General features: G+C 34.7%; 3 protein-coding genes and 1 long non-coding RNA gene across 5 annotated transcripts; 2 read left to right on the plus strand and 2 right to left on the minus strand.

The window, feature by feature from the left end:
• The first annotated feature begins 7 nt into the window (after positions 1 to 7).
• Positions 8 to 18719, plus strand: LOC143143743 (uncharacterized). The gene is made up of 10 exons (XM_076305379.1): positions 8 to 408; positions 941 to 1043; positions 1878 to 1986; positions 2677 to 2887; positions 5250 to 5416; positions 6203 to 6380; positions 15758 to 16147; positions 17023 to 17244; positions 17859 to 18077; positions 18362 to 18719. The coding sequence occupies exons 1-10, from the start codon at positions 333 to 335 to the stop codon at positions 18529 to 18531; spliced, it is 1845 nt and encodes a 614-aa protein (XP_076161494.1). The 5' UTR covers positions 8 to 332; the 3' UTR covers positions 18532 to 18719.
• Positions 437 to 2183, minus strand: LOC143143750 (uncharacterized). 2 transcript variants are annotated; one of them, XR_012991235.1, is made up of 4 exons: positions 2069 to 2183; positions 1843 to 1998; positions 1626 to 1763; positions 437 to 1555 (listed from the first exon to the last, which is right to left on the minus strand). It is a non-coding gene; the product is annotated as an uncharacterized LOC143143750 (long non-coding RNA). The 2 variants fall into 2 exon arrangements; XR_012991234.1 differs by having other exon boundaries at positions 1843 to 2131.
• On the plus strand, positions 7530 to 13745 carry LOC143143748 (uncharacterized). Its single transcript, XM_076305390.1, has 2 exons — positions 7530 to 8283; positions 10664 to 13745. The coding sequence occupies exons 1-2, from the start codon at positions 7900 to 7902 to the stop codon at positions 11090 to 11092; spliced, it is 813 nt and encodes a 270-aa protein (XP_076161505.1). The 5' UTR covers positions 7530 to 7899; the 3' UTR covers positions 11093 to 13745.
• Positions 18717 to 27006, minus strand: LOC143143742 (uncharacterized). Its single transcript, XM_076305377.1, has 11 exons — positions 26844 to 27006; positions 25792 to 25918; positions 24940 to 25042; positions 24242 to 24399; positions 22342 to 22609; positions 21732 to 21936; positions 20988 to 21169; positions 20474 to 20681; positions 20191 to 20394; positions 19231 to 19464; positions 18717 to 19073 (listed from the first exon to the last, which is right to left on the minus strand). The coding sequence occupies exons 1-11, from the start codon at positions 26935 to 26937 to the stop codon at positions 18895 to 18897; spliced, it is 1962 nt and encodes a 653-aa protein (XP_076161492.1). The 5' UTR covers positions 26938 to 27006; the 3' UTR covers positions 18717 to 18894.
• Positions 27007 to 27014: the final 8 nt, after the last annotated feature.

Below are 27014 nucleotides of genomic sequence, written 5' to 3' on the forward strand. Positions count from 1 at the left end.
TTATGTAACATTTATTCGCCATCTACACAACTGGGTACCGATTTTGTTGAAGCATTACTAAAATTTACCAATATTAGTTACGTAAACATTATATCTTCCGACAGTAAAAAAAAAACCGAATCTGCATCGAATGCAACTTGCGTAACTAGGACTAGCCTAGGCCTTGCTTTCACCAACCAAGTTAGGTTCAAACAAGTCGTCGTTTGATCGTGAACCGCGTAACATCGCAGTGTTCACTTTTCGGGTCATCGCTGATTCGTATTTCGCGATGGCAACATTGCGATCGATATAGATTTACGAACTTTAACTAAATCCAGATTTTTTGGGTTACGATGTTGCGGTTTGACAATTTGACAATTTTCATCATTCTTTTAATCTCATTAAAGACTTCAAGATCTCAAACGCGGGGTGAGAAATTTGTCTACTTCAGGAGGAATGATCTTAAACCTTGAAACATTCACATTTATTGAAGTGGAACTACAGGTGTTCACTTAACACAATCGTTTCATAAGTGTATTGACCTCAACGCCGCTAGAAAACAAATGTGTTTGCAAAGATGTGATCGTGAAAATTCAAAAGTGATTTTGTTTTTTCGAGTAACAAACCGGTCAAAAACGTATCGCACGATTTACTGTTACACGCTTAATAAAATTTAACCGATATTTAGATACTTAATTGTAACGAATGATATAACCAAAGAATGAAATAAAGCTATTTTTTAAAAATATATTAATAAACGATTAAAAGATGTATATTTCTCATTTTCTTTCAAGATTTTGAATTTTCCAATAACATGCACAGTTTGTGAATTGTCAAAAAATGTAGTGCTCGTCAAAATATTATTTTGTTTGATTGTATAATTAAAATCATTCTTTGAAATTGTGAGTTTTTCGTTAATAGTACCTGTAAATTAATTTTTTTTTATCTCTTTAAAAATTAGATGGTCATTATCACGAATGCCTGCGCCCTTGTGCCAATGAAGATTCGTCAAAAAAGATATGCCACTATGAATTCTTCGTCAGCGAATTACCTGCCACGATTAGGTGAGACGGATATACAAGAATGCTTTACTGTGTTTAATGTAACATTGCACTCCCGGAAGCGTATAATGACCGACCAAAAAATTCTTCAATAGTACTTTCAAAATAGATTGTTAATTTAATGACTCATACTAAAAATAATTACATGTCCGTTTTCAATAATTTAGTGTATATGAAATAATAACTCGAACTAAATTCTCAAAATTTTACTTTAGGAAAGGGTAATATTATACTTCAGGCAACGTTAGTTCAGAAGTATGTTAATTGTCTCGCGATACAACGTTTATTTATTTTGAGACGAAGACGTACCTCGCGTATAAAATCTAAATATCGTATAGTTTCTAACAAAGGAGATCCGGTCGGAATCTCGGCCAATTCCCGCGTTAGTCAGATAAATGTGCAATTTCCAGTGTAATACACGAGGTAACGGTTGACACGCTTGGTTACAGAGTGCATCTTGCGATTTTTACGATTTCCAACAGGTTTCGACACCACCACAAACGCGGTTACCTGCACTGTACACAGTAAAGCTGTATAATAGCATCATATACTCCGTGCGAATCTTATAGCATAAAAGTGACTAACATCGTGATTTTCTTCATGGTCAAGTTCGAGGCGCGTTCCTTGGACATTAAATCATTAACATTTCGATCGATTGCTGGATTGATTCTATCACATTCTTGTTGATAAGCGGCATTGACCAACATCCGATTAACCGGGAATCTATAGTAGTTTTAAGGGGGTCAAAGCAATTGTTTTCCTATCGTGTTTAAATCTAACAAATGATTTTTCAGATACATACATTATGTTTCGCGCAATTTTTATTGCCATTTACAGCATTCGCAACGAATCCAAAATCGGGGGCAAATCGGTGATCCCTAATCAAGTGAATCCACTGAGAGACTTTCTGGGGATCAATGGAAAGAGCCCAGGACCTCGAATAGAGGTAATACAAAATCTGTGACATACGATATTATTTTCAATTTTTTAGATAATTTTAATTATCCATACTAAAGAAATATATAAACATTTGATTAGAATAGGGTCGCGATTACACTAGAAGTGATTTCACGACAATTGGCAATCACTGGTATTGATGAACGATAATACACGAATAAATACGTAGTTTATTCCAACGACCTACGAGCGAGATAGGTCGCTGGAACAAAACACTGCCCAATTGGTCGCGCGACTTTACTAGCGACCGTCAGTTCGTGCGAAATCGCTTGCAGTGTAACCGCGGCCTAATGACTTCACGCCTGAACGGAATGATTCTAAATAAGAATTGCACAAAATAATTGTTGAACAATATCCACTTATGTAATACCACTTTCCATCATCATTTTCTTACTCATAAACTAATTGCATTTCTGATCCTTTTCAATATATTTCATATTACATTTACAAAACAAATGTGCACAAATATTTAACAAAAAATATAGTGTGTACTTTTTAAACAAACCACTATGTCTGAATATATGCAAATACAGATTATGAATCCTTTATTTGATTCGTAAATAATTCTTTAAAATCTAAAGTTCAGATAAAGATAAAGAAAAATTTAGATAATTCTTTACATTAAATGGAATCGATTATAGATCATTTATTTGCTGTTAAATTATCACATAACTTTCAGATTTGTCTTGGGGACACAATCGAAGTACTTTTGTATAACAGATTAGGGTCTCAGGAATTATCTCTACACTGGCATGGATTACAACAAAAGGATTCCGCTCATATGGACGGTGTGCCGATGGTTACACAATGTTCGATATTACCATTTGGCGGTTTTCGATATAAACTAAAACCGGACACTACTGGTACATACTTTTATTATGCGCATTTAGGTAAGCAAAATTTTATTTCTACATAAATGTAAATAGTACGAAAGTAATAATAACAAGTAACAAAAATAGAATTAAAATATATGTACAATTTAATTAAAAAAAAATATTAATAGCATCAAGTATTTAAAATCGAAAAAAAACTATTAACTGTTACAAACAGCTCCAAATTCATTACTTTTTCTTTTGAAATTCTAATTTATACCTTCTATTGAAGAACTGATGGGTCATTGTATTTATATTTATTTTAAATAATATATCTTGCAAAAATAATAATACTAAACATTTGTTAAAATTGTTAGCAGTTTATCGAAGAACATTTGACTACCGTTGTTCTTTCATAATCATATACGAGTGATGACGAAAAGTACATAAATACAAAGCTACAGTAAATTATAAACGAAGTTTAACAAAATTGATTCTACAGTTATTTTATGTTAATTTCATTTTAAAATTGCTAAATAATTATTTAAAAATTATTTCTTTGAATTTTATTCGAAATAATATCAAATTTCCCGCGCTGTAGAACGACTTCTACTTCCGGCAGGAGAAGCAAAATCAAAGTAGATCAATAATCTTGAAACCGTGTAGAAGTTAGGTTACGTGTTAACTTCTCTTTCCCCAGTATCCGAAGGAAAGTAGTATCTAGTAAATGTCAGAAACGTCATTCTTACAAATAATTATGCTTAAATATGTTTCCTGTTGTGTTAGAGTGATATATCCTAGTTCTGTAATTGGGAAAAAGAAAAGTAGAATGAAATGTAAGAAGAAACCTCTGTCGACCATAGACGTTCAGGTACTTCAAAACATTTTCGTAGACTGCAGATGAGATTACAAAAAGTATTTTGTTCATAATTACACCATTTACTACATTTTTATGAAAAATTGATTTTCTTTTTTCGCATCTTTTTTTTTGTTAAAACTACATCAATTACGAGTAAATTAATAAAAAATATTATTTATTGTTTTTGTATTAGATCGTTTGGAATGAAATTTATTTTCCTTTTAAAACAGACATGCACGTATAAGTTGAATGTTACTGTATAAAATATTTTTAATTTCATTTGTCTCGGGAAATGTAAAATGGCGTATGGCAAAATCGAAAAAGTGAAATAAATTAATTAAAACTATTTCTTTTTGCGTAATTTGAAATACTATGAATAATGAAACTGAAAAATAGGTTTTCACAAATTTCATTTGTGTTGTAGTTGTAATTGTAGTATACGATGTATTTTATATAACGAGAAAATTAGTATAAAAATTCGTTTTAAAAATTGCACAAAAGATGCTGTTAGTTTGTGTAAACCTGATACCTACTTTCGAACATCGGCTCAAACCGCGTCATAGTCAAGCAAAACAAGATTGAGGTAGATCAATAAAATTGAAAGAATATACGTGCTTACTTTTAAGGTTGCTCGAACAATGAACTTACAAGTAGGGAACAAGTATTACTCATGGCATTCAAATTACAGTATTTATGTTTATAAATGCAAATTAAAATCAAAATTTGTGAATAATGTTGAACGTTAAATATTGTGCGCATGCGTCCGCGTAAAAATCAGTATGAGTGAAAATTTCATTCAAATAAATTCTGATACGAACAAAAATAAAAATCTATACGATATTAAGGAATACATATTTTTCGAATAAAAATTTATGTCTTATTTTAAGTAAATCTGAATATTCTAATGTATTTTGCATACTTTACATATTCTGCATATATTTTATCTCTTGCATTAATTTTGCATATTTTTTCATTTGGTTTGATTATTTTTTGTCTATATTTCCATATATGTCATACGTGAAAATATTATTATTTTTTGTAGAGAGAATAATGTTTTATAAGCGATATTTGTATCAAATGTTTTATTTATGTAGGAAAATTATTTAAAGATTATATAAATAAGACATTAGCAAATTATGTAAAGAACAATATATATATATATATATATATATATATATATATATATATATATATGGAATTTTTTATAAATATTTTATTTTGAAATTTGAAATAGTGTAAATTCAAGTATTTTAAGCACTATTTGTAAATATTTCCTACTCACTGCTGATCAAATTTATTGTATGAATGTAAATTGGGAAAGGGAAGAATTTTATTTGAATGGTGGATAATGAATAAATCCTATTCGTTGTTCTCTGTAACTTACTCAAAATTTAACGCACATTGTACTGTACGTAATGAATTTTACTTATTTGTTTGCTTTATTATTTATTTTGAAGCCGAAAAATAAATTATCGTTCTTCGACAAATTTAAAAAAAGAAAGCGATCGTACGGTCTATGAAACCGTACTACTTTTCATTAATTATAAAAATAACAAAGGTATAATAGGGCGGGATTATTAGTTTCACAGCAGGGCGACGGCATATACGGGTCGTTGACAGTTCGAGGACCACAAGATGACCCCAGCTTGGAAAGGATACTTCTCTTGTCATCAAGGCCACCAACTCCGCTGTCGCGGCATTCGCACCTACATCCACCCACGCCAAGTGAACTCCTCTTAAACGGCCAGGTACTGATTTATCTAATTAGACGATAACGAAAGGACGAGAAGATTTATAAGTGAACAAAAAAAAAATGATTTATGAAATGAACAAGTGAACGCGATACATAAATGATTTTTTTTTAAACAAAGAACGCGTTACCGACGATAAAATTTCAAGATACAACGTACCTGCACGTATATGCTAATTAAACATATAAATCTATGCTAAAAAATTAGACATAAATAAATTTCGAAATTGTACAATATGCAGGACGTGAGTAGACTATATGTATAAACTATGGAAGTTAATAGAACTTATAAAAGGAAATGAAACATTTTTCGACATTCAAAAGTTTAGTTTATACGTTCCATAATAAATACTCAGAAATAATACTCGAGATGTAAATTGAAATAATTCAACAGTTCCAAAATCATCTATTAGTGTTTCTATAATTCCCCCTTTCCTCACTTGTAATTTTACATCGATTTTATGGTGCGAATTAAGCACTTCAGAAATATGATACTTTCCCTTGTTTCCGGAATATTTGAGCGAGACGAGACGTTAAGTTCGTGTCACGGTATGTTGCCTTCAACATATTTGCAAATGATGCTTTATTAAACATAACTTTCATCGAAAAAAATTTGAAGAATTTGAGAAACGACCGCGTCGCAGTGGCTTCATTCGCGCAATGTTGTATAACATAGATTACGCCAACGGTATGAAAACTTCCTCTCGATTCATGAAAGTGCCGAACGTAACGTTACGTTCCACGGAAACGATGGTCGAACTTTGAAAAGAACTTTTTCTTTCAGCCTGACGGAACGGTTTTGGAAGTCGATCATGGTAAACGATATCTGTTACGACTTATCAACGCCAATGCGTACAATTGTCCCGTACGATTATCTGTATCGGGACACGACTTTCGAGTATTGGCTGCCGACGGCAACACGGTTCAATCAGTGACGGCCAGACACATCGTTTTGTTTCCAGGTACGTTCTTTTTCTTTCTCAACACAATTTATCGAACATTGTACGTATAAAAGTTTCTATGCACGTAAGATATGATCGTTGCACGTGCAAGTTGAACTCGTACGCACACCGTTGCGTAAAACGCCTCATCTGAGATTTTATACGTCAGCTTCGCCTCACTTTCGTACATGCAATTGCGCTCTGTCGAGGCAGAGTACGAGCTTGAGTGAAAGCGAGCGGGGCGGGCGAAGAAAAATTGCAATTGAAAGAGACTGGACGAAGCGTAGCAAAATTAAATTGATACGCGGCGTAGAGCATGCGTACAAAACATTTGTTTCTCGTGCAGGAATGTATATAGATATACTTCTCCGTTGCAAAGGAAGAAGTCAATATCGAGTAAAATGAATACCTAATATTTAAAACTAGTTTTAAAACCTATCGAAGCGGTAGCAGTGACGTAACACGATTAAAATCGAACAAAACGAAAGAAAATTACTAGCGATTCGCTGAGAATATTTTTGATGTCTTACGATATCGACTTGGCGAGAATCGAAGAAATACGCGCGATCGCGTACGTATGTATAGTTGAGTGCAGTGCCGTGATTCCGTTTTATAGCGTTTGTCTCCAAAGAACCATAATATCGCAGTAAGAATAACGGAACGAAGAAAAGGGGATCTCGCAGCTTGCAATTTTCGAGCCAAGGGAAGAAAGCGAACCAATGAAAAAGTACGCCGAAAGGAAACGATATAGGAAAGGAGAAAACAAGGGGAATCGGAACGAGACACAAACGCGCCGCCGTATCGAACGGAGAAAGGAAACTCCGGGAAAGGGACAAAGAAACACGGGAAGACGATAGAAACGGAAAGAACATGGAAATTATAATTAGCACAAAGACGCGCACGGGCGCGAGAAGAAAGAAAAATTAATAGGGGGAAAAAGAAGGAGGGAGCGGACAAAAGTAGAAACAGAGCCGATGACAAGAACAAAAAAAGGACGAAACGAGGCGCAAGGTCATTCGGTAAACAAAGAGGAAGGAAACGTAAAGAAGGCATAAGAAGCCTGGCGAGAAGAAATACGAAAGGGAAAGGGGGAAAGAAAGGGCTGGGGAGGGAGAGAGAGCGATCGGCGGTAGGCGGAAGGGGAGGGGAGACGAAAGGATGAAACTGCTTGGCGCTCATACGTTTAGCGATGCGGCGTGCAACGGTGGCCAGGCTCGTTCGCGCAGACTCGGCCGTCTTCGTGTTCTCGCCGGGTTTCCGCAAAGGGAAATAAAGAAAGGAAGGCGACCAAGCGCGCGCGGGTCTCGCGCAAAAATCATTAAAACGCGTGCTCGATTCGCGGCTGCGGCGTCGTTGTCGGCTCGTAGTCGACGATTTATTAGCGGGTACACGAGCATACCCACCCGCCTCGCCTGGCTACCTACCGGCCGGCTGTACACCACCGTCCGTCCGCTTTTCTCCGTCTCTCCTGCACGATTCCTTCGAAAACAGCGGCCGCCACTATTCGCGCGGCCCGACCGACCCGCCGCTTTGTATTTCCATGTCTAACTACGACGCCTGGAACGAGCTAGAAACGAACGACACGCGCCTCAGCATGGAATGGACTCGCGACAAGACCCTTGAGCTACTGCGCGAGTATCAACAAAGACGCGTCCTCTGGGATTGGAACGCCCGTGGTTATCGGGACAGAGCGAAACGTAAACGCGCCATCCAGGAACTCGCCGAGATACTCTGCTGCAACACCCTCGAGATCGAGAAAAAGATCACGAATCTCAAGTGCCAATACTCGAGGGAGGTGCACAAGATACAGAATAGCCGCGACGCTGCCACCGGCCCCGACGATGTTTACGTGTCCAAGTGGTTCGCGTTTAAGGCGATGCAGTTTCTTCAATTCGGCACACGCAGATACAGCAAACGAAAGAAGGTACGTAAAAGACGACGTTGTGGTGGTGTGTCTGTCTCTCCGCAATCGTCGCCCGAGAAAACCCAGTCGCGATGGATATTCTCGTTTCCACGTGTCCCGTTCGACTCGCAGGAATGCGATGCTGAGTTCCCCGATATTTTAAATTACTCGTACCGAGGGATCCGATTCTCTGAAAAACTTCGAGGGGGGAATAGTTTGTCCTTTCGTTTCAACAAACGTAAGTAGATCAAACGTCGATGCTGCCTTCCTTTCTCTGATCGCAAGGAGGCCAGTTTACACGATCGGGGCATAATTGGCCAACCGATTTCGGAGAAAGACCATTGTGTCTGAACGTGTTCCGTGGAAACGACGACTCGCTCGCCCGTGGATATATATATATATATATGTATGTATGCATCTATGTACACGTATATATACATACATATATATTTCGTCTGTCTCGTAGCGATCGTGTCACGCTCGTTTCTTCTGCTCGTTCTCGCCACGGTTAATTGCTTTTCGCGTTAATTTCTCTCTCGTCTGCGGGGTGTTATACCGAATCGATTTAAGAACATGCCCGATTCGTGGCATTCGTGCGCTACACCCGTTTGATGACATTCCTCTGTCTCTATCATTCCTATATACTTTTTTTCGCGCATCTGCGCCTCTTTTTGTTCACTCCTCTTTGTCCGTTTGACGCCAAGTGCCTTTGTCTCCTCCGTTTTCTCTTCTCTCTTTTCCTTGGCGCTTCCTCCCGACGTTTCTTTTTAACGGAGTGATTGAATTATATCGACGCATTGCTAACGCAAGATGCATCGTCTTTGCAAAGCGTTTCTAACGCTGCATACGAAAGCGAAGTCGTGCGAACTCGCGGTTCGATGCGCGCACATAAGCATATCGGCACTCAATCTCTGCGAATCTTTTAACTTTCTTTTACACGTTGAATCTCAAATTTAATCTTTTTTGTTTTGTTTTGTTTTGTTTTTCCTTTCTTTCTTTCTTTCATTCATTATTATTTCGTATTCGTTCCCAGGACATCGATAGAAAATCAATTCAGAGCGGCGCGGATAAAGTATGATATTTTTTTCGCGATTGTCGTTAAAATTGCACAACTTCAAACGTAGAATCGAAGTTTGTTTATATTACACGGGTAGCGACTTAATCCGTGTATTTTTTCTTAATTAAGCGTATATCTGATATACGCGGGCATTGTTATTTGGGGGAAAATGTGCACTCGTGAAAGTTTTAACACGGAATTTCCCCGTAGATAGAAATACATGATTAATCCCGACTCGTGTGAACCGAGGATAGTAGATTGAATCGTGATTCGATTCGATTGTGTTTATATCCCGGGTAATTATGATCGTCAGGATTGCAAAGTTTTCTCCGCGCCGGTGAAGTTCTATAGGCAAATTAAATTTGAAGGGAACTACAGAACTATCGTCCGTACGACGATCAACATTTAACGTGATTTCTTAAACAATTATACTGAATCGGCCAAAGCAGCTAACTATATTGATTAAAAAGATTACTTTGTACAGTTAGGATTTTATATATGTTTACTGTTCTAGGTAAATGATTGTATTGCTAGTTAGAATACGCGTGATCAAAAATAAAAAAATGTATTCGTAATAACGACGTGGATAAATATGTAAAATTTTTAAAAATACACGCATCTCGCTATATTTTTCGCGATATATAACATACGAAACGTGATAAATCAATCTTTTGCTCCGTTGAATAACGATAGATAAAATCTTATTTGAAATATTACTTATTTGTGCAGATGACACGGATGAAATAAATTTTGCGTGTAGGTCCTCCCTCGGGAATTAGACAAATCGATTTGAGTTATGACACTACTATATTCTTAAATCTATGTACATCCAGTATAGTTGACAATGAGAATTATATTATACAAAATAATAAGATAAAAATAATAAAAATAATAAACTAAATGCACTTGGTAACGGCCAAGTCAATTGTCACACTATGTACATTTTTATTTCGTATTCTAAACTACCCTCAAAACGTCGTTCGTGTCGAAAATTAGCCCAATCTAACAAACTTAAAAACATGTGACAAACTAAATGAATCCACCCGATCGCTAAAGTGGACCAAAAAGATCGAAACGAGTAATTCTCAATTTCCATTATCGTATCCGTGTACGTTAGACTAAATGTTTACGAATAAATTCGGTGTAAATGCGCAACTAAAGCGAACGAAGCCAAGAAAACCGTGTATACGTATCGTGAGCCCTCGACGTTGAACCATTCGTAAAAATTCCGTTTGCACGAATCTACGATCGCTGCGCGGACGATGAAAACAACTGGGTTTCTCGCTCGCGTACCGCGCCGCACGACGACGCTTAAACGCGTAATAAAATTCTTATTCCCCGCAGAAAGTCGAGGAGGAATCGCCGAAGTTGCAAGAGGAGTACATAGTGAGTGACATCGATCCCGAGAGCATAACGTTTATAGACTGTAACGAGGAAACGAACGGCTCGGGAACTGGTTCCTTCAACGCCTCGTTGAGCGAAGACGCCGAGGAGTCGTCGTCGTCGAGTCTGAAGGCGTTGAAGCTCTACAACGGCTCGTTGCAGGATCACAATAGCCCGATCGGTGATCTGGACGAGTCTGGCCAAACGAACCTCGAGGTGGCGTCGAACGAACGGAAGCGAACGAAAGAGGAGTTCGCTAAATTCGCCGAGAGCATCGCTGTCCAATTGGCGGAGATCCCGGATTCGTACTCAAGGTCCGTCGCGAAGCTCAGGATTAATCAAATACTTTTCGAAGCGGAGATCGGCGTTTACGCGCAAACGCGTCGTTAACAAGTGCAACGAAGGGACACACTCTGACGCCTTCGATTGCTGGCTCACATTCCATTGCTCAGACGGAAACAACGCGATTACGATCGAACGACGACGGTGGAACCGTTTTCATTGAACGATCGAAGTAAATCGTGCATCGATCGTCATCGTTCGGGAAACGTGTATCGGCGTTACGACACTTCGAGAAACGGATTCGAACGAAGATAGCAAATGAACGTTTCCGCGAATTCGTCGCTCGAGGCGGGCCCTATATACACGCAAAGGACTTATCGGTTGGTTTGGTGGATCATCTTTCTCACTGGTCTTTTTTTCGTGAGAACGACCGTCGGATCCACTCTGCCGCGGGCCGAAACCTTCGATAAAGTTACGATTGTGTGCGTGGGACGTTTTACGACGGCGTCGGGGTAAAATAATTTATGAAACGGAAGAATTCGTATGGAAATTGTACCGTTTTAACCGGGGACGAATAAGTAATATTAATTAATCAGCGTACCATGGCGACAGTAGGTGCAAAATACTTATTGTAACGTTATGGAGATTATCTGTAATAGCATATTGGTCGTGCTATAATGCACAACCAATTTTCACAGCACTTCCAATTTTACTATAGGATTTTGGTTAGTTGAGTTTTCCATTTTTGAAGTTCACCGAGAAGCGACAATACGACGTTTGCCGAGATTTATCGATCAATTGGGGACAATGGAATTATCGAACAACGTTAAACGTTGACCGAAAATTGTTTAAGCGCAAATGGATTCTTATTTTCCATGGTCCAGTTATTCGAGTGAAGAACGATGTTCCTGAGGTGGCACATCGGTCGTTGTGTGTATTTAATTAGCTGTGAAATGTTATGCGAAGCTTAAAATCAATGATCGATAGTCGTAACAAAAGTTAAAGATTTGAGATTTTAGACGAGACGCGTTGAAAAGTTTGAACGAAATTAACGTTTGTCCTTCCTCGAGAACGCGAAACATTAACGTTAAGATTGTACGATCGAGAACGATGATTAGCGGGAGAGTTATCGTAGCCGATCGCGCGATGTATGTTACGATTTGAATTCGTAAATTCAAATAGCGGAAAACCATTTACCGTGCCGCTCATTATAAGTAAGAAAACTGTTTATACTTAATATTATATTTTTTTGATAATTGTACACAATTGGAATATTTCCTGGGAGATAAATCGTTTAAGGCCCCAGGAACAAAATTGAGAATCGCTGTAAACGAAACAAAAAAGAAAATGAAAAAAATACTTTACATACGTTTAAGATTACAGTGTAAAAGAATCAAAAGCGTTAGATGAAATCTTTCTCGAAATGGCTTTTTCACTTATGTGCATTAATTGTAGAAGCGCATAGACTCTTCGATTATCAAAGATTACAGAATAATCTTTCGAAAAATTATTATTTCTTGTTTCGCGTCGATTTGTTTGTTACGTTTGAGTTGTATGAAAACGTACTTGTTCTGTGTGCGACGAGACGGAAATATGTTACGAAAGTTATAATCGAACCATGTACATACCGTAAATGTAATGTTGATTATTTCGAAATCTACAAGAGGATAGAGAGAGAGAGAGAGAGAGGTTGAATTGTCTTCAAATTCACAAATGCCTTTTACGTATCGAAAACACCTTGAGATGCACGTAACGGTTCTAATCGTAAGCTTCGATTCACGAGAAAGACTGTATTTTAAAGGACACCGTTTTTTCGTAATCTTATTTGTCTACCATGATGACACCAATCGAATATTTTTTTAAGCGGTCTGTTGTCGGTCCTTATGTACAATCGTTGAACGAAATGTTACTCATATTCGATAGAAATAGCGGATATGTGATTTTAGATGTAAAATATGCAAAATATGCAAAATGTCGGCGTCATTTGAGCCAGTTTGAAAGTGAAACGATTCACACGATGCAGTGGAAAATCTTTTTAAAGAATACTGTTCAAATGCACTTGACGAAAATCCAATGTAACGATTAGAGAGAAAATTCATATCTTTCCGTACAATTTTTATCGTAATACCACGTAATACTTTAATCTTATTATTTTATTTCATCTGACTGTACCGAAATACTGTATGGTCGAGTTCCTGCGACAAATGTCATTCGTCACTCGTAAAGTATTCAAATCTCGTTCAATTTTCATTCGTGAATATCCAAGTGCAAATTACGATCACTATTAATTTTTCACAAAATTAATGCCGAGTGACGTTATCCGAATTTAGTTTCCTTATTAATTCTTAACTCGACAATTTGTTAATTTTATCATTAAGCGGCACAATGATTGCAGAACAAATTATGTTTTATAAAACGAAGTTTTATGGAATTAGCTCTCTAACAACATTGTCATTTATATCTGATACAACCTGCCTCGTCGGTGACTTAGACTATAAGTATTTCATTGGTATTGTTTTAGGGCTTTAAATAGTAGGCATAATAAGCTGTATAAATAGCGAACTATTTTTTATCGAAAAAATTCCCTCCGTAAAGACAAAGATATGTCTCATCTTAAATCGTTTATCCTTGGTTTATAAAAAGACTGTCGTATTTCATATCATGAACATTAGGTCTTCCTTTAATAGTTACGTAGTATGTACACATGATTTATCAATCTCCGGTGCATGTCTTTATAATGTTATTCATTGTTGTTCCTGATTCTGCGATAGTTTTATATTTTTGTATTGTCATGATTTTTTCTAAAGTCTTCACTTGCGGTTATTAAAATCTAAGGTATATATACTTTAAACTAATCTACTTAAATATATTGTTCTTTAGAATACATCTCTATTACGTAAGTTTTTTTTTTTTTTTTTTATTTCTATTAAACAAATTTAGTCGTTAGACCAACATTACAAGCGTATTATTTCTTTTGATCGAACCTTTTCTTACAGTTTCGTATAAATTTAATTTATTGTAGTTTGTATATTAAAATGTGCAATATTTACATGAAATTTAAGGTTTTATTTTGCGTGTTGATTAATTTTTAACGCATTATTTCGTTATTGTTTCTCAAAAAATGATTCTTCGAAATCGTAATTCGTATAGATCGCCATAGGTATTGGTATCGTTTTGAGAATTAAACTTAACATAATCGCAGCGTGGCTGTTGTAAAAGTTTACAATTGATAGATGCAGTTATCGCAAAAGTAAACATAATCAGAAGAAATGAAATTTATCACGTAAATAGTGAAAGGAAAAGTTTAACAAAAATTTGAGGAACGTAACTGAGAATTTCTTATTATTTGAAATTTTACGATTGTTATGTTCAATATTTGTCCAGAATTTCGTATTGTTTATTTATGTTAATTTGTATCCTCGATCGTGACTTTTGAAGAAATACATACACTACGTCTCTGTGCAAAAGAAAGCATCAACACCAGAAAAGGTTAGTTGAGAGAAATGTATGGTAATGCGAATACGGGTCAATATGAGAGTTAAACTGCGACCGCTGCCTTGATATCCCCTAGTCTAACTCTTCTTCCTATACATAGTAATTACGATATTAATACTGGCGCATCGATAAACATAATTGGTTCTGCTAGTATAAAAGTTTCTTGTAAAAAACGTAGCGGTAAGATTACTAAAATCTGACTGGGAAAATCAAGGTGATTGTTAAAAGTTTATCTTATTATATATGTATGATTTTATTCTATCGATCGATGTGTTCGTACAGTATTACGAATGAGATCAATGAATTATTATAAAATGCATTTCACATGTGTTCGTTTAATGATTTCTCGTTGGTAAAGAGACACCAAAAACGTTGATAACGGAAACCGTAGATGAAAATATATCTCGACCAATTTTATGTTTAAGTTAAAATTGTAAATAAATTTCAGTTTTCAGTAGTTACAGAGATAGATACTCGATTTTACGAGAACTGCATTGCATTTGGCTATGATCGAGCAGTACACTTTTTGTTGCAGTATGTTCCGACACTCCTTGTACTTGTTTATATATTTTTCTGTAATGTTACGCGGTATACAACATACGTTTAACTTTGTATAATTTTGTTGAATAAAATGACTAGCGTAAGCGTTTTTACGAATGCCGTTACTCTTTCCATGATTGCGGTACAATGTGTTAATCGTTTTAAATGTTTAATAGTTGATACATTGTAGACTGTGAGAACATTTGAACTATGAAAAAAGATTTTCTTGGACACTGTTTCAAAAATTATTAATCGATACTTTTTTCACTGATACAATTAAACAGAAATTGAATAAAGTACAATGGATCTTAGAGTCCAATCAAGTTCAATTAATTTTCTCGAAGACACCGGAAGCGAACCCATAACGTAACCGGACCGTGTGATAGAAGGGGTAACACCGGTGGCCTTGAGCAGCTAATTGATTTTGTTCCGACTTACTATCGTTTGAGAAGAAATACAAATATCACTCGAAACGCTTAAGAAAACAAGATCTTTTATTTTGGCATTTTATAATTCGTCCCAAAACAATTGTAATCGAAAGTACCGTACACATTTACGATAAACAGTGTACTTGAAAAATGAAAACTTTGTGATAGAGTGTGAAGATAAATTATTCTGGCGTGGTCGACACTCTAACGATTACGATTAGGAACGAGTATAAACGACATGAAATTGAAAAAAAAAAACGAAAAATATTTCGAAATAAATACTTTACTATTTGAACAATTTGAATTTCAGGCGAGAGGTTTGACGTGACCATCGAAGCAAATCAACCTTCTGGGAAGTACCTCGTCGATATAAAGGGTCTGCAAGAATGTCAAAACCTTCGTCAGGAAGCTTTCATTCTTTATAACGACGCAAAGCTGAAGTCCACGGTAATGAAAGACCAAGAACTACTGAAAATCGATGACGATGCACTTGCGAACAAGGGCTACAATTGTCGTGAAATCTCGAGGAATTTTATTTGTGCGTTGGATTTAAAAGGATCGAAGGCAACGTTGGCTGAGATTAACGCGAACGAAGTTATTTATATTCCATTCGACGTTAATGCTTTTCCTTCGTTCACGGATGAAATGAGCGACAATAGATATAATTTTTACGGATGTGCATTCTACCCCGCTTATCTGAGTAAGAATATGTGTACCTGTTAGCCTGCCCTTCTGTTCGAATTTATTTACCCTGAAATGATTTCCAGTTGTTTATAGGTAGAGAATTTTTGAATAAAGTATTCATTTATTTACTTCGCCATTTTACAATTTTTTGTTTGTAAAAATTGTTTACAAGTATTTTTTAGTCTATTTTCCTGAAAATTCGTAGAAATAAATACAAAACTCTTCTTTCACATTGAAGCCTTTTATGTGACGTATGTGGTATCGCTATAGATTCACTCATTATGGGACACGTGGTTGACATTCGCATAATTTCTTTTAAATAGCACGTCATAAAAACAATTAACGTTTGAAATATTGAGAATCAGAACATCATTAGTGTTAATTATTCGTTAGATCAGCTACACGAATAATCGAATAATAATAATATTCTTATCTTTGATTTGCGTCATTTAATTGTACAAAACATAAACAAATATATCAAAGAAACATTACTTTTCTTTTTTTAAACGGAATTATTTAAAAATGTGAAAGTATATAAGCTACTTTACTTAAAAAGAAAAATTTTAAGAATCTACATTGCTTGACCGTAATGACAATTTTACAACTATGTTACGTATGTCGCATAAAGTGCCCCAATGTACGTTAAAACATTGAAAGAAAACATTTTTCTAACAACTTTCCGGAAAACACATTTTGAAATTTTATTTTACATTTCAAAATTCACTTCAGGAAAAAAAGTTTAGCAAACATACCGTAGAATTTAGAAGTGTCCATCAACTTTAAAATCATAATGCGGTACAATTAAAAATACTTTTCCGCCTAATTCAAGTTGAGAAAAACGTAGATAATTATAAACTAATTGCAACAGCATTAACTCCATACTGATTTCAGGTACCAATAATGGAGTCGTAAAGGTTGCGCAAATTAATGGTATGTCGTTCAAATACCCTTCCTCTCCGTTGTTATCGCAACCAGAAAATACACCGGAGGAATCAATTTGCACCCCTGAAAGACGTTCGATAGAGTGTACCGACACACCACTATTTTGCGAATGTATTCAGATGATCACAGTTCCCGCCATGAGAAATATCGAAATTGTTTTAATAAACGAAGGTGAGTTTTTTTCACAAATAGAAAGTATTGGGCTGTTCGAAAAGTAATTTCGTTTTTTTTTTTCTTTTTTTTTTGGTGAAAATGAAACACGATTTTTTCAAAGTGTATATAAACATTTTATTAAATTATATATTCTCCATTTTGGAAAACGAAATGACTTTCCGAATAACTCAATACAATAGATATACACGGGACCGGACCATATTCTCAAACAGTTATCGTGGTAGATGGCTCAGGAATTCTGGAAACAATTAAGTTGAAAGGTATTGAATGCAAGTGAGATAACAATACTTGACTCGAATACGTTTATTTATTTTAGATAAGTAACATCGAGGCAGCACACGCCGCAAAGTCAATTTTTAGAAGTGGTGGGGATAAAATCGTATTGCAAATGCGGACGGAAGTTCCATAAATCATCTAATTTATATATTTTTATATTATACGTCAGTGTTTTTTATATTCACTATTAATAATTTTAATTTTTTTTTTTTTTTTGCCATGATAGAGGAAGGTGTGATAATATTTTCTACCTAGGGGTACGAGTGAAGGAAATGTGGCTTTGCGTATATGTAACCAATTATTCTTATAATATTCGAAATGATTTTTTTTTTCAGGTTTTGGCGGGAATGTTTCATATACGTTTCACATACACGGTTACAACGCAAGTATCATTGGAAGAGGTAATTTTGAACAAGCGATTACCAAAGAGAAAATTATGTATTTAGACCGGAACGGAAAATTGAAACGTAACTTGATAAATCCACCACGGAAAGACAGTTTTGTTGTGCCAAACAAAGGTTACGTTATTCTTCGATTTTTCACCGACAATTCAGGTGAGACGTCTGCACGGTTAGAAAGAATTATCTAATCTAAATATTTGAAGATAAGGAATATATACACGTAATTTGAACTATTATAATTACAATAATTTAATACGATTAATAATTCCGAGGATGGAAGAACGTGTAAATATTTGAACTAAAAATATTTTTATCTGACGTTATGGCACGTAAAATAGAAAGAAATGTGACTTTCATTAATCTTGTGTATCGATAAAATTAGGAAGAAATATTGAGAAGAAATAATATTATATAATTAATTCAATTATTATTTCTAGGATACTGGTTGTGGGAAACACGGAGCACAGCAATTTCTCCTGGAACGTTTGGACCCGGTATGCAATTTATATTAAAGGTAAAAAGTCACGAAAGTTTCTTATCTGTTCCTCTAGATTTCCCTACCTGCGGAAACAACAAACGTCCAGACATGGTGTTCGAAGTAAACTAAAATATACTATGTATATAGATTTTTTTAAATGTTAATTACCGTTGATTAATTACATAAGTTCGATTACCATTAAATTATCGTCGCATCCAAATTAATTCGAACGGCTTCCTATGAAATATTTTCATAGATTGTATAATGTTTATACATGATATTGTACAATACGACACGAAATATAATACTTTGAGAACATGATATATATATATATATATTTCCTTAATACATGCTATATTTACAATAGGTTCGCGATACAAATTGAAACATAATAGAATATTTTTAATTGTGATAACATTCTTAATACAGCCAATGACATATTATGTACATGAATATTGATTTTGTTAAAACATCGACGAAATACCAGTCGGGTCAGTAATATCCACTGTAACCGTAAAAATCGTTCAAAGCTTGTAACGGTGGTTTCCAATTGTCACATTGTGGAAAATTGTACGGTATCGGTGGAAGATCATTTTTGTCACCTACGTGGATAACCAATTCCATTCCAGTGACATGATGCCAGCTGAAGTGACAATGAAGTAACCACCATCCTGTAACAAATACATAATAACACAATAAATACGATCGTTTCGATGCTACGATTCAATTGGAGCATTTCGTACATTTATCAAATACATTATATTGTTAGCGACAAACGAAAAATATGTGTACATAGAAAATGATGCTTAATGTAAATGAACACTTTACCTGGATTGTTAGCCCTAAAACGCACAATTACCCATCCGCCTGTTGGAATTTTTACAGTGTCTTTACCCGGCGGGTTCGTATACTCTCCTCGTTGAAGACGTTGAATATGTGTGTTCATTATATTATTAATATCTGTTTGCGTAATGTTTCTACTATCCGGGAACTGTCCTATGGACAATACTTTGAATTCAAAACCGTGCATATGGAACGGATGAAGCAGATCCTCGAGTGGTACTGAAATAGTAAATAGTAATTGGTAACTAGTAAATAGGAATAAAAACAGTAATTTGAATCATTGTTCGGACTCGTTTTCATCGAGTAAACCGTGTTAGTTCATTGGCAATACTTCTATCAAAGGCAATGACAAATATAAAAATTCTAATTTTCATCAACAGGACTCGAATAGACGAAAACATAAACACCAGTGAGGATGACTCCACTTCATTTATACGGGATAAAATTGTTTCACTTAAATGGGAGGTACTCCAATCGCTCTATAGAACATTGGTTAATCATACACCGGCATTCCTTCCGCGAAGGAAGTGTATCATTTTTTTCGTTGTTACTTTCCTTCGATGAAGTGTCAAAGAAACTATAATCACGTCGTCTAACTCGGAAACTTTCCCGTTGATTTTCGCATCATTTTTCCTGTTATTATTCCCTCTCGATGTACCGAGTGAGTCGATAAGAAATGTTGCTCGGAATATCACGTTTTCTTTGTATCGAATTAACAAACAACGTGGTGTTTCAGCAAACAGTTCTTATTGATTCATCCTGTGCAGTGGATTCTTTCTTCTCGGATTCAACGAACGAAATAACGAAATAGTATCCATTACAAAACGATTAAAATTATTTCGTACGACCGTTCTTTCCATACGAAATCCATTTCCTTTGCGAATAGGGGGCCAGTAACTATACTAACATTATTGTGACAAAGATACGAAGTGAATTAAATATTACTTCGGTCGTATATCAGCATTTCTATGAGGTTGTCGAGTCCTGAATAGATAACTTGAGTACATGTGCAGGGTTCGGTGCAATTGCTGTATTGGTTCGGCTTGCATATAGTTTGATAACTATTTGTGTTCGAGATCAGAGGCGAGGATGGAGTTTCGAACGCGATATCGTTGAACATAGACAAGAGCTGAGACCCATCGTTTGCATCTGAAACCGAAAGATTTCTTTTGTTACATTCACTTTTCGTAGACTTCTGAGAAGAGAATGCCCATGAAAAAGTATGTACCAAAGAATTCAGAGTACGTATTCTTTCTGAAAAGCTTTCTGTTGCCAAATTCGGTGAAATTGTAAAACCAGAAGTCCAATACGTGCAGCTCGTCTGGATTGATTTGCAAGATATCGGATTCATCCTCCAAGCTTTTCAATTGATTCACGCAAACTGAAGTTTTCGTATCGGATGTGTCGCAACTCGTTCCTTCCAGCGGATTGTATATCTGGAACGTACAAATTTATAAATTGTTTACAAATTTATAAGTACCAACGGAGTACAATCTCTACTACTCTGAAATATAATTCGAAGTTTCTTATATATTTCTATATATCTTATATATATCTATATTTCTATATATCATATATATATATCTATATTTCTATATATCATATATATATATCTATATTTCTATATATCTATATTATTCTATATATCTATATTTCTATATATTTTATATATATCTATATTTCTATATATCTTATACATATCTATATTTCTTATAATACTCGACAAAATTATCAACACTTACAATACCCTGTGGTACATTATCGTACGTGGGTGGAGGCGTCGATGGCCTCGAAGGAGCACCCTTGTATCTCAAGATGGCCAGTTGTTGAACCTTCTTAGTCTTACATTCGCCGAGACCACGTACTTGTATCCAATAAGACCTCACTGGTTGATTCGCGTTTAATACACAGTCCACTCGTTCACCTGTACGTGTACATATTCATCCCCGTGCGTGACTATTAGGTGGTCTTGTATTTTTCGTAAAGAAAAAAGACTTCAAAACTACGTTTCGAGAAAAATACGTTTCGTGAAAGTGTGTTAGTAGCAGTTAAGTATTACTCGATAATAAAGAAATATATTATTTTCAAATTTTCAAACTCGATGTCTGAGTATTACCCGATAATAATTAAAAATGTATTAACCACAAATTTTCAAACTCCGGAGCTAAGTATCACCTAGTAATAATAAACGTATTATTTACAAATTATCAAACTAGATTTCCTCGTAAACGAAGCTTCAAACTGAAAAACGTTATTCCTTTTTTTTCGACTTATTTGCACATGTGGAATCACTATTGATGATATAATTTGTCGATAACATCTTATATATATATATATATATATATATGTATATAATTTTAATCGAATTCACCCGCAGTTTCATGTGCAAACTTTTAAACGTAATTTTTAAATACTGTCTCCAATCAATTGTAATGTTCTGGTCGAATTTAACGTTTTCCAAATTAATAAATTGAAAGATATCTGACCTGCTGCTGAAATTAGTACGTCCACTTTTTTAGCTTTCACGTTCGCGCCATCTTGAGCAATTATGGTGCAATCGTGATTCTCGACGCTGTATTCTGCCAAACACACTGTACTGAACGAATTAATTATGCGAATTCTGTACCGTTTCCCCGCTTCGACTTCGAAAGTCGCTAAATCTGCGTTAGTGGTTTGTTTGGTGACCGGATCCTAAAAATAATCATGTTCTTGCAATAAACTCTTTGGAAGTATATTTATCGAGTCGGTTTTCAAATTGTGATAAACAATCGCAACAAGTTCCTACGACAAAAGTAAGGATATACTGTTGTATTCGCGTGTTTTAATTTATAAATGAACACGCAACAAATAAGATGGTACGCGCGAATACATTTCCAAGATGAACGCGTCTAAAAACGAAAATAAATTCACGGTTCAATATTACAAGAAGATTGAAACGAAATTAGGAAGAAATACATTGATGAGAAATAATTGAAGATCGTTGGTGATAAATTAACGAGGGAATACTGCGTTTAAAATTGATACTACAAGTGAAGAAACAAGAGATACCAGCAAAAGTTATCAGTATACTTCATTTTACGGAAATGTGAATTTTACCGTCCAATTTCCCATGCCGTTTATGAGTATGGTTTCTGCAGTTTGTCCTAAATCGTGTCTGTAAAAACCAGGAAAATATCGGAACGACATTTGGTGCATCCAGTCGCATAAGAATATTGTAATCGAGTCTTCGTCGTATTCGTCCTTGTGAGGTTCCAATGACGGAGGACTTCTAACGATTAGGGATCCAAATTGTCCGTCTAGCATATACGTCGACATGTGAGAATGGTAAAAGTGTGTACCGGCGTTTTGCACCTTGAATTGATACCTGAGATAAGAAATTTCGTAAAATTCACATTGGGTACATTCGGTACATTCAATACATCCAGTGATGCCCTGGAATATCGTTGGATCCGCTATTTTCGTACAATTAAACAATTCTCAGATATTGGTCACTGTAATGTACAATGTACTTTAAAAATTTATATATTTTCAGCAAACTGATACATTTTACGGCAACTCTATCGATATAGTTTCTAATTAGAATTTACTACGAGGATGATATAATTGTAAAAGTACGTTGAAAAGAAGAAAATTGGACGTCTCTTTTTATTTTCGCAAGAGAAGCTCAAAATAGTTATTATCCCGATGGAAATTTTAAACATCGTATCGTTGATCCTATCTTTTCGACATGTGCAAGTGTGGATACTGTCTAAAATCTACAAGAATAATATAAAGTACGTTGAAAAAAAAAATTGGACGTCTCTTTTTATTTTCACAAGAGAAGCTCAAAATAGCTATTATCTCGATGAAAATTGGAAACATCGTATCGTTGATTCTATCTTTTCGACACGTTCAAGTGTGGATATTGTCTAAAATCTACAAGAATAATATAAAGTACGTTGAAAAAAAAAATTGGACCTTTCTTTTTATTTTCACAAGAGAAGCTCAAAATAGCTCTTATCTCGATGGAAATTAAAAACATCGTGTCGTTGATTCTATCTTTTCGACACGTTCAAGTGTGGATACTGTCTAAAAGCTTGTTCAATTCTTCATCGAAGTGTTTCAACATAGTCGGTTCTATACATACATATGTAATGAATTTCAGATAACTCCACGAGTAATAATTCAAGTCACACCGGCGAACTCATATATCAAACGATGACAGCCATGAATGACAGTCGTGTATCGATTGAAACAACCTGCCATTATTATCATTTCCAACACAAAATAGTATCGTACAAAGTTCTTACACGTATCACTCTTATCGACAGAACGGATTTAACTAATTTACAGAGCGCTTCGAAATAATATTTATAAAATATTCAACAAGATCGTGGGTGATGCATCGGGCATTGTTTACGTACGCTCGAATGCAATCAGTTACACGTGTTAATTTGATTTATCGAAAGAGTTACCGCGACACGAATCACGAATATAGAATCTGAAAATTATTTCAATGTTTTTTTAGCGCTAAATTTATTTCCGAACCAAGTTCCACGTATTATGTAACATCCTCTCTGTATTCATATCGAGACTCTATTGAATTTACCTTATTTGTCAAATAAAGTTAAATCTGTAGTAGTATTTAATTTAACTTTCTATAAATCTATAATTGTGATTAATTTAACTTTCTATAAATCTATAATAGTAATTGATTTAACTTTCTATAAATCTGTACTAGTATTTAATTTAACTTTCTATAAATCTATGATAATAATTCATTTAACTTTCTATAAATCTATAATAATAATTGATTTAACTTTCTATAAATCTGTATTAGTATTTAATTTAACTTTCTACAGGTAATGCGAAATTGACGAAATAAAGAATTTAATACGCTTGTAATACATAGTGGTTCAAGCATTCTGAATTTTTCTAATGCAACGACACGTGTAGGGAGCATTTTCGTTTGAAATGTTAAATGATAGACAGACTCTGTTGCACGTAGTGTATTTACCTAAACGATGTCGAAGATGGGATTGGACATTGCGTGACGTAAGGGACACCATCGTAATATTGATATCCATTTTGGAAGATACCGTGCCAATGTAGAGTTAGTTCGGTACCTATAGCAGCGTTCTTCACGTCGACTATAACATAATCGTTCAAACAGACCTGAAAACGAGAGTGCAATATTAGGTGTAGATTAATTGCTGCCTTTAGAAAATGCACAATACCACCAAAGAACAGTATTAAAATAGTATGAAAAGAGAAATATGACAACGACCAGACTGGGTGAGCTTGTAAAAAAAAAAACAAAATACCTAAATATCTCCCTTGAATTTAAAAATTAAAAAGAAATGTGTAGAAAGTAGGTACGGAACGAACATAATTTTTTTATCTCTTAGAAGCCAGTGAAACCGTGTTGTAAATTTGTTAAGAAACGAAAAATAGCTGTTCGTTGGTTCTGGTTTCAAGAAAGCTATTCGATATAATTCATTTTAAAGTTTGATCTCTCAATGTTTTCAAGTTCTTCAAAAGTTTTCAAAACATTATACGACATACATTAGAAAACAAGTGTGACAGTGTGTAAAAAATTGGACAAAATCGACACAACGCGAAATATTCAAGGCAATATCTTTAGGGATGAAATAAATAATTATTGGATAATTAATCGTTTCAATAATTTATAAATTAAAGCAAAGACGTATATACCTCGATTGGCGGTCCTGGTAGTTGTCGATTAATAGGTAATAATGTTTTTTCGACTTTGTCGGCGTAAATGCATTGTTCTTGTTGACTCTCTTCATCGCAAGCACTAAAAGCAATTAATACGTCGTTTATTACGTCTAATTATAATAATACGAAATTGTCGATTCTCGATTTCTCGTACACGTTCGTACGTACAAAATAAAAATACTTTATGGAAGCAAACTGTATTAATTGAAAGATATTCGTTTAAACGAAACGAGTATTTCAAGCCGAAAGATTGGAATGTTCAGTATTTTTGAAAAATAAATACGTTAAATAAAAAAGTAAACGCGCAGAGAAGATCCACGTTTGTACGTACAAATACCGAACTGTATATTGATCATGGTGTTGCGTTTACTGTAATAAAAATTTCGAATTGAAAAACGAAAAAGAGTTGTTAATATCAATGATAAAATCAAATCGAGATGCTTCGTGCACGAATAATTTCGAATGATTTGAAACAAAGTTACTTGAATCGAAAGAATTGTGAATATCACACGTTCGATAGATTGTGTTCGACGATATCTTTCAGCTCTGGTTATTGCAAACTTTTAACAATCGAGGCCGCAAAACAAAACGATTGAAACAATTACAATTACAACTTCCTCGATAACGATAACCAAGTGCATATCATATTAGTCAATTAATGCAAAGAATTTTAATTTTGATCCCCGTAACCGGTTATATAGAAAGTATTACAGAAAAATGAAACAAAAATGTTGGTAAAATTATAAAAACTGTGTTGAAGGATAAAAATAAGTGTGTTCGATGAACATTCGATGCACAATATTTTGTTAAGGGTATGGTCATACGTACGGTCCATATACTGTATAGAATTCGATGTGAAAATGATAGTAACAATACTTAGGTGGTTCACCATCAACGCATGTTCGTCGGCATTCCTCGGGCGTAGACAATACTATACCCGAATTGGGATCATAATCTATAATAACGTAATCGAATAAGAATAATTTAATAAAAGTTCTAAAATGTTCTCGATAATATACAATTAGTACTGGATAAACGATAGATAAAATACCGGAAAGACAAACTTTTAACATATTTTAATACATTTGAATACATAAGGAAAGTAAAGAGAAAAAAGAAAGTAGTATTTTACTACTCGAGATTCTAAAACGATTCTAGAAATATAAAATTCCATAAAATCGTAACAATTTCAGGTAAATATATTAAATTAAAAAAATTAAAATGTTAAAATATATTAAAATAAATGTTAGATATATATCAAAGTATGTAATTTAACAAATTATTTTTCTCTTGGTGATTCTCACGTAGATGCCAATTGTAAGACAACCCTAACAGCAGGCAACCCTAATGCACGAAACGTGAATTCGTATCGTAACTCTAGGTTTCGAATAATTATATTTCGATAACTAAAAAGAAGGAATGCTATTCTTCTCGAAACATTTAGTAAACTTTCCCCTCCAATGTACATCAAGTAAATGTCAGTTGCTATAACGACAAAATTTGATAACACTATATGGTAATTTTCATCTTCTGGACCTTTGCAATAACAAAGTTCACAATTAATTCACCGTTTTACAAACCGTACGTAAATATCTATTAAACGTTCCAATCCTCACGGTGGATTGTAATTTGTTCCTAACGATTTTCGAAGAATTGTTCGAATTGAAAATTTTCAATATTAAAATCACATTTTAACTATCAAATCGATCGAAAATGCATTTTGTCGATTAACAACCTTCGTACTCTGAACAACACGAGCACGACCCTGTTTACGAGCAGATAACCGAACAATACTTAAATTAAATCGATGAAATTTTTGTTTTCACGTATTTTTATTAAAAGTGCAAAAAAACCACAGTTTTTTTTTAAATCGTACTTACAACACTGCGACAGCTGCGCACGGATCAAGAGAACAACAATCGACGCGCAAAGCCACGTTAATTTCGGCAAAATGATGAAACAAGAGGACGTCATTGTTTTCTTTTTTTTTTTCAGTCACAATTTTCAGCATCGGCGAAACAGGTCGACTTATATGCTTTCCCTCGATCAGT

Source organism: Ptiloglossa arizonensis, chromosome 2 (assembly GCF_051014685.1).
Source record: "Ptiloglossa arizonensis isolate GNS036 chromosome 2, iyPtiAriz1_principal, whole genome shotgun sequence".
In the NCBI taxonomy this organism is placed as follows: domain Eukaryota; kingdom Metazoa; phylum Arthropoda; class Insecta; order Hymenoptera; family Colletidae; genus Ptiloglossa; species Ptiloglossa arizonensis.

Excerpts from the sequence above, each read along its gene's own strand:
- LOC143143743 (XM_076305379.1), top strand. The coding sequence starts at position 333 with ATGTTGCGGTTTGACAATTTGACAATTTTCATCATTCTTTTAATCTCA. Across the intron at positions 1,044-1,877 it reads GAATTACCTGCCACGATTAG|CATTCGCAACGAATCCAAAA; the intron begins GTGAGACGGATA and ends TGCCATTTACAG. Across the intron at positions 1,987-2,676 it reads GCCCAGGACCTCGAATAGAG|ATTTGTCTTGGGGACACAAT; the intron begins GTAATACAAAAT and ends CATAACTTTCAG.
- LOC143143748 (XM_076305390.1), top strand. The coding sequence starts at position 7,900 with ATGTCTAACTACGACGCCTGGAACGAGCTAGAAACGAACGACACGCGC. Across the intron at positions 8,284-10,663 it reads GATACAGCAAACGAAAGAAG|AAAGTCGAGGAGGAATCGCC; the intron begins GTACGTAAAAGA and ends TATTCCCCGCAG.
- LOC143143742 (XM_076305377.1), bottom strand. The coding sequence starts at position 26,937 with ATGACGTCCTCTTGTTTCATCATTTTGCCGAAATTAACGTGGCTTTGC. Across the intron at positions 25,919-26,843 it reads TGCGCAGCTGTCGCAGTGTT|ATTATGATCCCAATTCGGGT; the intron begins GTAAGTACGATT and ends ACGTTATTATAG. Across the intron at positions 20,682-20,987 it reads ATAATGTACCACAGGGTATT|ATATACAATCCGCTGGAAGG; the intron begins GTAAGTGTTGAT and ends TGTACGTTCCAG.